The sequence below is a fragment of the Hetaerina americana genome, unplaced genomic scaffold, assembly GCF_022747635.1.
Source record: "Hetaerina americana unplaced genomic scaffold, ioHetAmer1.1.p SCAF_20, whole genome shotgun sequence".
In the NCBI taxonomy this organism is placed as follows: Eukaryota; Metazoa; Arthropoda; class Insecta; order Odonata; family Calopterygidae; genus Hetaerina; species Hetaerina americana.
The window spans coordinates 435423-449747 of NW_027286764.1; the positions used below are offsets into that span (position 1 = coordinate 435423).

The following is a 14325-nucleotide window of genomic DNA, read 5'->3' on the forward strand; positions in this document are numbered from 1 at the left end:
TTTGTTATTATGAAGTTCCCATTCACTTCTTTCCATTGGAGCCTTCTAATCAAAGTTCTGAATCAATCTTAGGGGTCAAAGTTGACTGAGCCCTTATGGCCATGGTAATTCTAGGTCAAGGAGAACATATTACTTTGGCTGTAATTAATGAGTGGGTCATTCAATCACTCTTCAGAAAATACAAGAGATGGCACTCAGCATCATTGTATTGGAAAAGGTTTGCTTTTAGTAAGCCACATCTCTCACTTTGACTACCATTTGAGTTGCAGCTACATCCTTCATGTGGTTAAATATTCACAGTTTGTCGACACAACAAACTTTAATTTGAAAAAGGATAAAAAAGTTACACTCTAAGGCTTAACACTGAAAGAGATTAAAGCAGAGTTGGATGAAGTTCACCTCTACTCCCATGTTTGTGACTGTTTACAATTGATAAAGATCTGCCAGAACATCCAGTGGCAGTGACTTCCTCCAAAATGATTGGCAAAATCCACAATAGGACTTTGAGTGACTGACAAATCAAAGTTTGTGTAATAGATGAAGCCACGGGCATATCACAAGGTACATAAAGTGGTTTCAATTTTGTAATAAAAATTATTATTTAGCTCTCTACACTTCCTTCTACCTAACTCTGTTATTACATTCTTCCATTTCTTTCTCTCATTTATCTTTCTAATAAAGTTATCCATATTCGATAGTTTCCAAGTCATTTCCTAATAACTATTCATTTAGCAGCTTTCAAAATCCTTTTTTGGCTATATTCCCATTTTTCTGCAATGAGACCCAGCTCCATTTCCTGACGGAAATCCCCTCTCTTTGTTACTCGTCATGCGTTAAGATGCTCGTTAAGTGAGTTAAGGCCAAATTGAGCGTGAAAATATTTTGGGAAGGATGCGTGCCACGTGTGTCCTCAGTAGAGAATAAATTCAGTCATGTGGTCGATTTGGAGACTGGTTTGGTACTTTTCCATAAAAATCCTGAGGAGTTTCAATGTATACCTGTGCACAAAACTTGGATACAATACACACCTCAACGTTTCATTCAGCGGGAATTCCTGCTCAGCTGCTCAGTCCCAGAGCACTACTCCCCGCAGAGGGCCCAATATTTCTTTGAAGTTCATCTCAACTTGATGTATATATGACTTACTAATCACAAGCCTCAGCACATTTTTATATAATTATTCTGCATTTTACCATTATGTTCAATGTTCAAATTGAAAGGTCAAGTTCCTTAGCCAGTGACACTGGTGCCACGGTACAGGGATATGAGTCAACCCTTGGCAAATTTTATGGGTGCATGTACATTTCTATGATATTATTCCATTAAAAAATGATTTGACATTGCAAAAATTAAACTTCTCGGCACACAAATTTTTCGTACATACCATCTACAACAGTGACGTAATGCACTAATATCAAAAGAAGAGGCAAACCCTCAACTATTAAGATGAGAATGTGATTATTTTATAACATCTTGGGTGCCGCGAAGGGATGTGGCACTCAAGTTAAATGTTTCAAAGCGGATGGATTCCTTTGGGTCTTGGGAGTGTAATGCGAGGATGGGGGAGGGGCTGTGCCTTTTAGAGTAGTGCTTCAAGGTATCTGCATATTTGGGAGCGTCATGTAATGTACTATTGCATGCTGTTGGGGAGATGAGTGGCTGCAGCTTTGGTGGCCATAGACCGAGAAAGGAAACTCATTTGGTGTGCGTTAGTTGTTGAAGCATAGGCATTGCTTGTGGGTTTGATGTGGGCGGAAGGTTTGAGTGGATCGCGAGTGGTAGGAGAATGTGTGTTTGGAAGAGGTCAGAAGTAGAAGAAGTGAAGGAGGAGAGGGGATGAGGGGAGGTGGGGTCAGAGGAGGAAGTGTGAAGTAGCAGGGTGGAAGTTCTGTTCTTCATAGGTGGCCCGTATATTCGTAGACAGGTGGGTGTGAGTTGGGTCCACGCAGGTGCCACTGCTGTGCCTGTGGTCTAACGACCATTGTTGAATGTGATGGCGACTTGTGCCAGTACGAGGGCAGCTAATTGGACGAGAAAGTCAGTGGAATGGGTGTGTGCTTTGTGGCATTTGGAGAAATGGTCACTTTGCCACTTTGGGTTGAAGGTGGGCAAGGGTATGGAGCCTCATTGATACAACACTTCCTGCTTGATCCCTGAGCAAAGTTGCGCCAAGGAGGAGGTTGAACGGGTGACCTTCACCAAGGGCATGCCCATGCTCCATTTGCATGCATGGGGTCGGCACAGTGCATAACCAGGCCCACATGATGTTCAGAGATGTTTCCTTCTCGTCTCCTAGATAGTTCTTTCACCCAACCTCAACAATGCATCCATTTCTCTCTGCCTTGCGTAAAATCTCCATATCCCTTAATTCCATCTTCCCTTCACACTATTAGTATCTGGCCTCAGTTTATAATTTATTTCTCTGTCCCTCCTTCTAACTTTTTGGTTGCATTCTTAATTTTCTACTCTCATAAATTATTACTCGTCTATCCTGTAGTGATTGATACCATACAGACTGCAAAGTACAGATTGGTGTACCATGTGGGGTGATAATGGCGTGCAGACATGGGAAAATCGTGAATCTTTATTCTGACTTGGGATCAATGGATGCCATGGCATTTGGGGTCTACCGATGCAAGCATTGGTGGACAATGACCAGAGGGAAAGAGGCAGGCAGACAAAATGCTGATATTAGGGAAAGTAGGTAATTATCAGACTTCCAGAGGAGTAAATAGCACGAGCGAATCCATCCTGGCTGCAGGCCTCAGGGTGAGTTAATATCCACCATTTCATCCCTTCGGTGTGAGTGCCACCGCCACCCCTCTTCCAAACGTGAGCATGCTGAGCCAATACATTCAAGAGAAGAGCACGTATGCTTGGGCCCCAGACCCAACAAGGGGATGAAATCCATAGAGATTGCTGGGTGATGCTGTCCTCTCAAAACATACATGGAACGTTGTAATTCTAGTGAGCAAAATAAAACTCTTCCCGTCTGTTTCTTAACTCTCATGAAATTCAATTTATTGGTGCCCCAACCCTCGCAACAATTACGCACACCCACTTGAGTCTGTATTCAACCTTTGTTTTAGGACGCTCAGCTTGAAATCATGACAGTTCTCACACTTGGGCTCACCCTCATACTTTTTTTTATACAGTCCCATTTTTTTTCTATGATCATGTCTCCTGTTCTTCCTCGTACATTATTTCACTGCCTTCTAAATCTCCCCTCTGGTTGTCCCAGTTTGTGCCGCTACATTCCATTTCTTCATCTGTTTTCCCTCTTTTATCCCATTGAATCTCAACTTACATTTCAATATGACAAAATTTTGACCTAAATCTTATTCTACTCCCAAGAAACTGTGAATTACTCAGAGTCTAACCTATACCTTTCCGAATCCCCAGCAATTTGCCCGTGTACCTATGCCTTTTGTGGTGCCTAAACCAAGTGTTGGTGATGACTAATCCCCATCTCCTGCAGAATTCAATTGCTTTCTTCCTGTAGGCATTCCTCATACCTAAACCGTAGTCCCCCACCTCATCGCCATCTCTGCCTTTGCCCACTGTCGCATTCCAATCCCCCTTCACTATCAAATGCTTCCCTGCAGGAACAAACACGATCATGTCCTCCAACTGATCGTATATCCTATCAACTTCTTCCACCTCATGATTGCTAGGAGGCACGTAGATCCACTTAATGACCTTATTTCATTGGTGCAGCTTTCACTTCTACTAACAGCACTATCACTCACCTGCTCTATTGCTACTATGCTCCTTTCTACCTAGTTGCTCCAGAGTTTCACTTCCTCTTGCTGGCTCTCTTCCATTCTACAGCATATATCTATAAAACTATTGCTCCATAATCACCGATATCCTCACCCTACATGGCCCTTAAATATCTATATTTCCAGTCTCCATCTCTTGCTTCACTTTTCTAATTTCCCTGTCCTCAACATTGTCCTAAAATTCCAAGTTACTACTCTGATTAGGTCCTCTTCTGTCTTGCTCCTGCAGTCGATTTTGCTTTCTAACGATTTCAAGAGATCCCTTGGCCTCTGATGGTCTTCTTGCATTCTCCACTCTTTCACACTACCAACAAGTGTCATAGTAATGGGAATTGATATGCTTTCCCTTTCACTTAATATTTTTAATTTTCTCCAGCATGTTGAAATTTCCTTATGGGATATCACATTGCTAATTCAGGAAATCACTGTTACAAGACACATCCCCATCCGTTCAATCGTGGCTATAAAAAAATAATTTCCAAAACCACCCAATTACCCAAATATCACACATATCTACCAATGTATTATTCTACAAAAGAATTGCAAGCAACTATTAGGTTCCGCAACCTTTGATTGCTGCTCTTGTGCTCTACACTCAAGAGACCTTAGACAGCGGCGGCCACTTACTCAAGGAATGAGTGGAGGTATCCTAGGAGGATTTTCATCTTCTTCTCGTGCATGCCTGATGCATGAAGGAGGTCTGGCAGCTTAACTGAAAATGGAAATAATATATTATTCAGAATACCTAATAACCTAAAGTCAATAATGAAATAAAAACTGTTCTACTTCTCTCTTTAATAGAGAGAGACTAAACCTTTTTAAAAAAATCCTGAAGAGCATCAATCCAATAAAAATATTTGTATCACCTGATGAACTTAATAATTATTCATCCCAATCGTAGACAATATTCTTCGCCACATAAATATATCTGAATGGTGCATTTCCCTTAACGCATTTATCAAAAATTTTAAAGTAACTCACTCCACATTTCAGTGGAAACTAATATTACCGAATGATATTGGAAAAGCTGTCAGGGCATTTAAAAGCTCAAATAGTAGACACATACATGGATTCTCTAACAATTTATTAAAGGAAATTAGTGAATGTATTGCACATCCATTGACTATAGTTTCAAATGAATGTCTTAAGTTTGATATATTTTTCTTAAAGTATAGCAAAGTAATTCTTGTGTACAAAAAAGGTGACAAAGATAGTATGCCAAGCTCTCAACCTATGTCATTGGTACCTACGCCATCTAAAATCTTGGAGACCGCAGTGAAATCACAATTAAGCAACTATTTTGAAATCAATGACTCATTCCCTCACTCCCACTTTGGTTTTCTCCCTAGAAAATCAACTACTGCATTAGCAATAGAAAATGTAATCATTAACTCACTTGATGCCTTTGAAGAATGGAAATACACTAAACTAACTCTAAGTGATCTGATTAAATCATTTGATAGTGTTTCTCAAAATATCCTAATAATCAAGTTACAATGCCTTGGTGCAGTGGGAGCCCCTCTTCATCTGACAAAATCATCCTTAGCGAATAGGAGACAATATGTACATTATGGTGAAATATTTTCAATTCCATTATAAAACAAATGTTGTGCTCCAGGGAACTGTATTATGCTTATTCCTCATAATGATTTATGATTTACCCAGAAATTCCAACGGGGAAACTAAGTTCTGTGGATGACACTACGTCTGACAAACATTGAAAAGAATTACAGCAAGTGAGAGATGTTGCTGAGAAAATCTCCCTTTCCTCACAAACATGTTTCTCTGCCAACAAACTATCCTTAAACACAGAGAAAACTCAAACCCTTACCTTTATTTAGGATGGACAAAATTCCTCTTGGCATGAATGAGCCTGTAAAATTATTAGGCTTTCAACGGGACTACAAGTTAACTGGGAGTGAACATTCAGTTGGCGTCTGCAGTATGCTGTCTAAAACATTGTACTTAATGAGGAGAATTAGCCACTGATACCAAATACTTATTGTTTTATGGTGAATAAATCTATCTATCTTATCTACATGGCGCATGCCATACAATATATTCCTATTGTATGGCCTTAGATTGTGGGGAAATTCAAGTGGTGCATAAATTATTTTGCACTACTTAAAAGGCTGTAATCCACCTGCATGCAAAAATACTATTCCCAACTGTTTACCCTGAATTGCAATATCATAATTCTTCAAATCCAAGACAGTATTCTTCTTTCAGTTATTCTTCCCCTCAAATATCAGGTTGCGTCTTAGATTCGCAGGCATCTTGGATTTACAGGCTAAGGCCAGATTTAAGAACTGACGAGAGACGACATATGCAAACCACGCAATTGCTCTGTATTACTCCCGGATGTTGCCGCCCTGCGCCAGTATACATGTGGGTTTATAACGATGAAGCATCACAGAAATGAAACAGACATCTTAGTAATTGATTGCAAAAAGAACTTTAGTAAAAGCACAATAACGGAAAAGTTGGTACTAGGTTATGCAATTGTTTAGGTTGTTTTGATTAGTTGTTTCGATGTAATGTTAGGTAAACCCCTTAATCGTCATCTTCTTCTCATGAAGTACTGGATGAAGCACTTTGCTCTCACTCAGCATGTGAACAGAAAAAAATGTGAATGAAAACGCACGTTCTGAAGCTGGAGAAAGGGACAGACCAAGTTACAACCTATGGGTATTGAAAACACATGTACTTTAATCATCCTCATTGGCAAAGACATCATCATCTTCATAATTCTCCTCCCAAAGGACGTCATCATCCCTGCTCTCCACCTTGTTGATGATACAGCACTTGTTGAAAGTCTTCATTGTGTTTTCCTCAGAAAGGGTTCTCCAAGCCGCAGAAACCCATCGTGCAACTTGGTTAGGAGAAGCTCATTTGATTTTTCCAGTAGACGTTGACTCACGCTTAGGTGCGGACAACCATGAAATGTATTGTTCTCGGAGTCTGTCCTTCAATGGCTTATAAACGCCAACATCCATTGGCTGTCAAATGGATGTCATTCTTGTAGGAATAACCATAAGCTCTAATGTCATCCTACTGATGTTATCTTTCACAGCATCAGTATGATGGCCCCAAAAGAGTTCAGTACAAGCATAGAGGGCTGATTGAAGAAAAGAGCACCTGGTCTGCATCCCCAGACTGTGTTTAACCAGTCAATCATTAATTCATCTGCAATCCAGCCTTTTTCTTGGGCTAAAACAATGACAACTATTGGGAACACCCCTCCTTTCAGGATTGTTTGCCTTTTTAAGATAAGAAATGACAGCAACTTGCTATCGTCAGATGTAGCGGCCAACATCATAGTCATTCCTAGTTTTTCATGCCCCGTTGTCTTCAGAGGAACTTCTTTGAACCCCTTTCTCTCAACCTTGTAGTTTGGCAGCATATTTCAGTAAATTGCCGTCTCATCTATATTAGCCATCTACTCCAGCATGAAATTCCCATCCTTTCAAAGATCCAGAACAGTTTTTTGGGAAGACACCATTTTCTGTTTGAAGTCCGCTGAGAGCTTCGGACAAATCAATGTTTGCCGCTGTAATGTCAGTCACGTGAATTGTTCTGCCCACCCTAGACTGGCCTGTATTGTATGCGAGGGATGCCCAAATATCTTGCTTTGTGGTTGGCTTCCTGTCGCAGTAGGTCATAGCTCACAAAAAGTCCGCCTTTCCGCCACATCTCAAAATATTCCAACACCGCTGTGTCGGCTTCAGGGAATCTTCCATGTTTTAGCCCAGTGAACTTCTTTTGCGAAGACTTGCATGCAAAAGTAGTGGTCTTTTTCTGATGCCATTGTCTTACACTGCACTCATCAACACCAAATCTTGCAGCTGCTCTTCTGCTCCTACTTTCCTCTGTGAACATGATAACGTGCCTTATGAACTTTGCAGTGCACAATTCTCACCGACACATGCCATGTCTCGGTTCTTCACCCATGCTCAATCGCCCTGCTCTCAGGAAGCTATCCAAATGAAATAACTAGAGTCCAATATTTCCCTGACCAACAAAAACCATGACATTACCCACTTGGGAAGTATTACACTACCGATATTCTCACCCCTTCCCTTGTACATGTTGTGCTTGTGTTTCAAATGCCCTGTCCCAATTCCAAGAAACAACCACTCACTAATCTCCTGAAACAGGGGTTGCCATTTAACACTAACCAACGGATCCATCCCTGAGATCCAACACCTGCTTGAGCCCAAAATGTGCCACATCTTAGAATCAATCGCCTGTTATCTTTTTTTGTTTGAGGGTGTTTAAAATTGAGTGCGTCTGAGAGTTTGGTATTTTTGTGAATTTACAATGTGTGAATAATATGCTTTTTGGATTATGACATACAGGGTCGCACCCAAAAGTGGTAGGACTGATTTTCTCTGGCGTGAACGGAGCAGTGGAGGGGGGTCTGCCTGGTAGGGTAAGGTGGAGGGGGCTCTTAGCAACAGACCGACACCAGCCTCAGTCGCCTGCGGGCTGTCGTCGAGTGAGGACACCGTTTTTAGTGAAGCAAGTCTTTTGTCCGCGTCGAAAAACAAAATGAATCTGAATTTAGAGCAACGTTATTCCGTGAAGTTATGTGCAAAACTCGGGAAGACAGCAACTGAGACCCTCGATATGATCAAGCAGGCTTATGGGGACACTGCCTTAAGCCGTTCCACAGTATTTGAGTGGCACAAGTTGTTTAAAGAGGGTAGGGAGCTCGTTGAAGACGACCATCGCTCCGGACGGCCGTCGACGGCAAGAAACGACACGAATGTGGACAGAGTGAGGACACTGCTGAACACAGACCGACGCTTAACCAGTGAAGAAATTGCAGACCAGTTGGGTCTGTCTGCATCCAATGTCCAACGCATTATTTCACAGGATTTGGCCATGTGCAAGGTGTGCGCCAAGATGGTGCCGAAAATTCTGAGTGTCGACCAACAGGCAACGCGCACACGCGTGTGCGCGTTGCCTGTTGGTCGTTGCCACGTTGCCGCACCCGTCCTATTCTCCCGATCTGGCACCACTGGACTTCTTCTTCTTCCCCCTGATGAAAAGACAGCTCAAGGGACGACGTTTTGACTCGATAAAGGCCGTTCAAGAGGCTTCGACGAGGGTCATCAACGGCATCCCCAAAGAAAATTTCCAGCGGGCGTTCGGGGAATGGGAGCAACGTTATACTAAGTGTGTAGCAGCTCAAGGAGCATACTTTGAAGATTATTAAGTCGATGTAAGTATATCGTCAATAAAATTCTTGTAAAAAAATCAGTCCTACCACTTTTGGGTGCCGCCCTGTACAAAGAATGTGAACTGGCAACAAACCCAATAAAGCCAGACATCAAAGCACCACTTAATTTAAATTTAAACTAAAGAAACCTTTTAATGATGAAAACCAGGTACATGTCAAAAGGGGCCTTCAGGAAATAACAGAAGAGCATAAAAGGAGGCACAAGGTTGAAAATGCATTAAAATATTTTGAGTTGCGTACCAAATAACCGTGCCAGATGAGGGGCTCCATAGAGCTGAGACGGAGCATTGACCACGCCAGCCACAGCCTCTGGAACCATCTTCCAGTTCATTATGCGCTTCAGGAGAGCATTCTCACTGGCAGTCATGCCCAATGAATTAATAGATGACCGGTCAAGCATCATGGATGAGTTGCGGTGTGATTGCGTCACACAAGACGGCGTGGAGCAACAAGAGCTGGTGCTGGCGGCACTGTGGGGAAAAATAAGTCATAGGCATCACAAAACCAATATAGCATTGCCAATGCAAGCACCATGGAACATCAGAAAAGTAGAAACATTCGTCAAACATGAGCATTCTAATCCATCATCCAAGCCACTTTTCTCAATGCAAACAGATAATAAAGACCAAAACTGGAAAGTCAAGCATTTGGCATGGAATTGTTTGACAATGCAGAGGTATCTTATTACTGGGGAAGCAGCCAGGGACCATTATATCTACACTGCATTCAAAGAGGTTCAAAATTTAGAAATCATGACGACTTCCCCATCCTCATGGTTGTTTCCATATTTATGCTAGAATGCATTGCTACCACAGCGGTACCTCAACTTGCAGAAATAACTCGTTCTTCCCCACAGCTCACATTTTAAAACACAGCTGTCAATATTCAATCATGTGAAATCAAATCCTCTGAGGCCAGATTTAGAAAAAATCAAATGTGTTTGTGAGAAACTATTGCATACTTGAAATCTTTTGCATCACGTGCCTTATATAAAAATCATCTTCTATTAAATTTATGAAAATTTTGACAAATCAATTGATGGCATCGATTGAAGTGATTCAGAAGTGATTCTGGTGACCCTTCCTAACGAGCTCCCTGGAAGATTCTCTGGGGGACCAAATCAGAAAGAGTAACAGTTGCTCTCAGTGGCATCGGATTCTTCCGATTGATTTAGGACTGTTAAATTGTGAATGAGAGGGTTTGGAATTGCAGGATGCATTGGTGCAGGCAGATTCTGAAACTGGACCTGCAGCACTTGCTGGACCAATTTGGGGAGGGATGAGGCTGAGAGAAGAGACTCTGAACCAAAGGAGAAGGGTAAGCACCGCTAGTATCCCAGTGCCCCAGGGGGGAGGGGTGGGTTGGGAGTAAGGCCAAGGAAGGGAGAGAGGCGGTGTTGGGGCGAGAGGGCACACGTCTGGCCCAACACTGGAACGAGGCCATTTGGGGGAGAGGACAGGGTGAGTTAAACCCCTCCAGGACCTCACATCACTAACTGAGTCCGATTAAGCCTCGTGTTCCCCACGATTGCCTCCACGACCAAAGGAGTCGAGTTGTTGGTGCAGCAAAAGCGCTTCATGGGTGGAGGGTGCAGCCTTCTGGTTAATACCAGTGCCCAGGTCTCATTGTTGGCCCAAGAAATGTGAGGCTTAGAGGAGTTAGTGAGGTCGCCCAACCAAGTAAAGGTGGGTGTCAGTGGAGGCCCTGGATTCAATCACGGAAGAGCACAGCAGACTTTGCTGCAGTGAAAGGACAAGAATTAAGAGCGAATGCACAAGTGGTAGACTACCTGGGCAGTTACAGTGGAGTCCTAGACTTGAATTTTTTTGCTAAGTCCCATGGCGCCATTAATGATAATGACAGGGTAATATTTGTGAGGCAGAATCAGCTTCCCTGGGGAGGGACTGTTTTCAAGGCAAAGGCAACAAAATCTACTTACAAACAAAAGGCACTTCAATAGGCACGCCTATGGCTCCTGCATTGGCCAATGTTTTAATGGGAAAACTCAAGCATGCCTTCCTCCACCAATAAACCCTTAAACCACTTTTCTGGGCCCTCTACATCGACAGCATTTTCTTCCTTTGGTCCCTCGGAGGTGAAATCATGGTGAGGATAGGTGCAGAGAACACGCTCGCTTGTTTTTGGGGCTGGCCAAGGTAATTGAAGGTAGATGTCCAGGGATGTGTAATTGGGAGTGGTATGTGAAGAATCTTCACCAAACTTTAGAAGGGAGGGAAGAAGTCATCCTGAGGGATAACAGCTACCACTTTTCATGAAGTAGAGTCAATGGACAGAGGAGACAATTGTTGTTCAAAAAACTTCTACTGTCACATAAAAATAGAAAGAAGACTGTACAATGTAAAACAATAAACTTTGGTGAGGAACTAATAGGGCCAAGGAGCAGAGGTGGAAAGATCTATTTGAGGATATGAAGGAATTTCAGGGACAAGGAAAATAAGGAGCATTATATAAAGAAGTTTAAGAAACGTCAGAATGTGGTAAGCAAAACACTATAGCTACCATTAAGGATAAGACATGGAAGTTTTTAATAGAACCAGAAGAGAATCAGGGACATTGGGCAAAATGTGTAACAGATGGTTTATAGTACAGATATTAGCCCAGCCATTTCAGAAATAGAAAGGGAATACAATTTAGATGAGGATAGTCTGGGTCCAGAAATACTAGATACATAAACAGCACACAGGGAGATGAAGGTGAAAGCAAGGCTAAAGGATTGATTAACATCTGCTATGAATTGCAAAAGACCTTGGGAAAAGAGGAGGGGATTTTTTTACAACTCATATGCTGGACTTACAATGACGGAAAAGTCAATTTTGATCTCGTTTCCAAATAAAGTAAAGCAGCTAAACATGAGGACTATTATGACAATAATTTTAAGTTTACAGTAAAAAAATGCAGTTCTAAGAATCATCAATTAAAGTTTACAGATTAGTGCATTATGGTAAGATCAGCTTAGCTTAAGAAATGGGAAAGGAATGCATGACATAATTGCAGTGATGAGAACATGTGTGGAAAGGAACATCAAATGCCATCACTTGCGTGAAATCAAATCCCCCCATTAGCTAGGTTTAGAAATTTTGGAAATAGAAAAGAGTTTTGTGTGAAATAAAAGCATAGTTTCATTTGTGAAATCTTTTGCGTCACATGCTCTCTACGTCATGTTCTCTTCCTATGTCTAACCTTGTTGGATTAACTTCTTCACCATTAAATTCTTCTATATATTCCTTCCATCTTCCTTGGATCTTTTTTTGTACCAACTATTATCTTACCTGCCTTATCTCCAACTGTTAGCATAGATCTTCCATTCTTCCTTACCCATTAAGATTTAACTTTGCTGTACAGCACACCTATTTCACCCTTCCTCTGCAAACTTTCCATATCCTCACACTGCATCTTCCACCATGCTTATTTTGCTTTATTTGTTGCCCATCTCAAATTTTATTTATCACTTTGTACTTCCTTCTGCCTAGCTCTCTGTTTACACTCTTCCATTTTCTTCTCTCATCTATCTTTCTAATCATCTCATCTGTGCCCCCTGGTTTCCTTGTCCTTTTCCCATAGTTTCTTTTGCAGCTTTCGATATCCCTTTCTTGATCATTCCCATTTTTCTCCAATAGCACTCAGCTCTTTAGCATCATCCATGATTTTCTCTACAGCCTGCTGATACTCTTGCCTTGGCAATCCACTTAATGCTTCTAACATTCCATTACCTAACCTGCCACCCCTGCATTATCTTTTTGAAACGGACGCTACATTTCATAACAACTAAATTGAGGTCAGAGTCCACATCCGCTCCCGGGAAGCTGTGCGAATTTATCACACTGTTCCTAAACATGCGTCTAACCAGAATATAATCTAACTGACACCTTTCTGAGGCACCTGGCATTTCCCAAGTATACCTGCGTCTTTTGTGGTGTCTTAACCAAGTGTTGGTGATGACTAACCCCCCTCTCCTGCAGAACTCAACTGCTTTCTCTCCGCAGTCATTCCTCGTGCCTAAACTGTAGTCCCCCACCTCATCACCATCTCTTCCTTCACCTACCGTCGCATTCCAGTCCCCCATCGTCATCAAATATTTCCCTGTGGGAACACACCCGATTATGTCCTCTAGCTGATCGTATATCCTATCGACCTCTTCTTCCTTATGGTGGCTCGGTGGCATGTATACCTGAATAATAACCAAGTTCGTCGGTTCTGCTTTTATCTCTACTAGTAACATTCTATCCACTGCTGATTTCTCTATGCTGACTACGCTTCTTCTTACCTTAATATTCAATAGTGTGGCAAACCCTTGTTGGCTCTCGACCCCTCCGCTGTGTGAGTATATTATTCTCTCGTATAATACTCTGTAACTCATTTCACCAATCCCTTCTATCCTTCCATCTCACCTCACAAATACCTACGATATCTACATTCCTGTTTCCACCCCTCACTTAATGTTCTTCTAATTTTCCTGTCCTCAACATTGTCCAAACATTCCCCGTTCCTATTATAACTAATTTGTTCTTCTCCTGCGCCCTTTGTCCTGTTGCTGCCAGTTATCCTTTGCAAGGGTTTTGTGAGATAACGACCGTGGAAGCCCTGCTTCTTCCGCTGCCAGGCACAGCACATAGCGGATTGGGCTGAGTCCTGTAGTAGCCACTCCTCATATTCTCTATAGTGTCCATCATTATGTTTTTGGGAATAACAATTGAGCTGGTTTACTGTTGCCTTCCTCAATAGTGTTTTTAACGTGACACCATCTCTCAATTTCTACCCCACTGGGGTCAGACGCCTTTGCAGCCGCCTCACAGATAAACAGATGCTGCATTGACTACCTTTCGTCTGGCTCCTAACCTTCGACCTATCATGGGTGACCCTACCAGGAGCAAGTTTCATAACTCCCGCTAGCACAGCTCTAGGGGTTATCGGAACGCACAAGTCCTTCACACATCAAGGTTGTAGTCCATGGGAGAGGCAACTTTATTGTGACACTGATAATCGTTTTTGGCAACACCGTAATTTGTGGCAGTCAATCCCAATTTTAGAAAGCCAGTCCAGAATGGTGGCAAACAACAAACAAAATAAACTTTCTTTTGCCATGAATACCTGAGTCACCTGCATCCTTTGCTTGGAAGTTAAATGACAACTTATTCCCTCGGAGCATAAATTATTAACCCCCATCAATGGAATTCAAGTTTAAATTTTATCCCAGAAGGATTTTTCAAAGAGTTAAAAATGAGGCACATCACACTCTTTTCAATGCCCATAACAATATTGATACTCTGAAAACTATGC

At 42.0% G+C, this 14325-nt stretch overlaps 1 protein-coding gene across 1 annotated transcript in view; it reads right to left on the reverse strand.

The window, feature by feature from the left end:
- The window catches only part of msl-3 (male-specific lethal 3), a 65553-nt gene that overhangs the window by 857 nt on the left and 50371 nt on the right, over positions 1-14325 (reverse strand). Inside the window, exons 9-10 of the mRNA XM_071586111.1 lie at positions 9268-9497; positions 4410-4494 (exon numbers count right to left, since the gene is read on the reverse strand). Coding sequence (XP_071442212.1) covers positions 4410-4494; positions 9268-9497 — 315 coding nt within the window. The remainder of the gene's footprint in view (positions 1-4409; positions 4495-9267; positions 9498-14325) is intronic.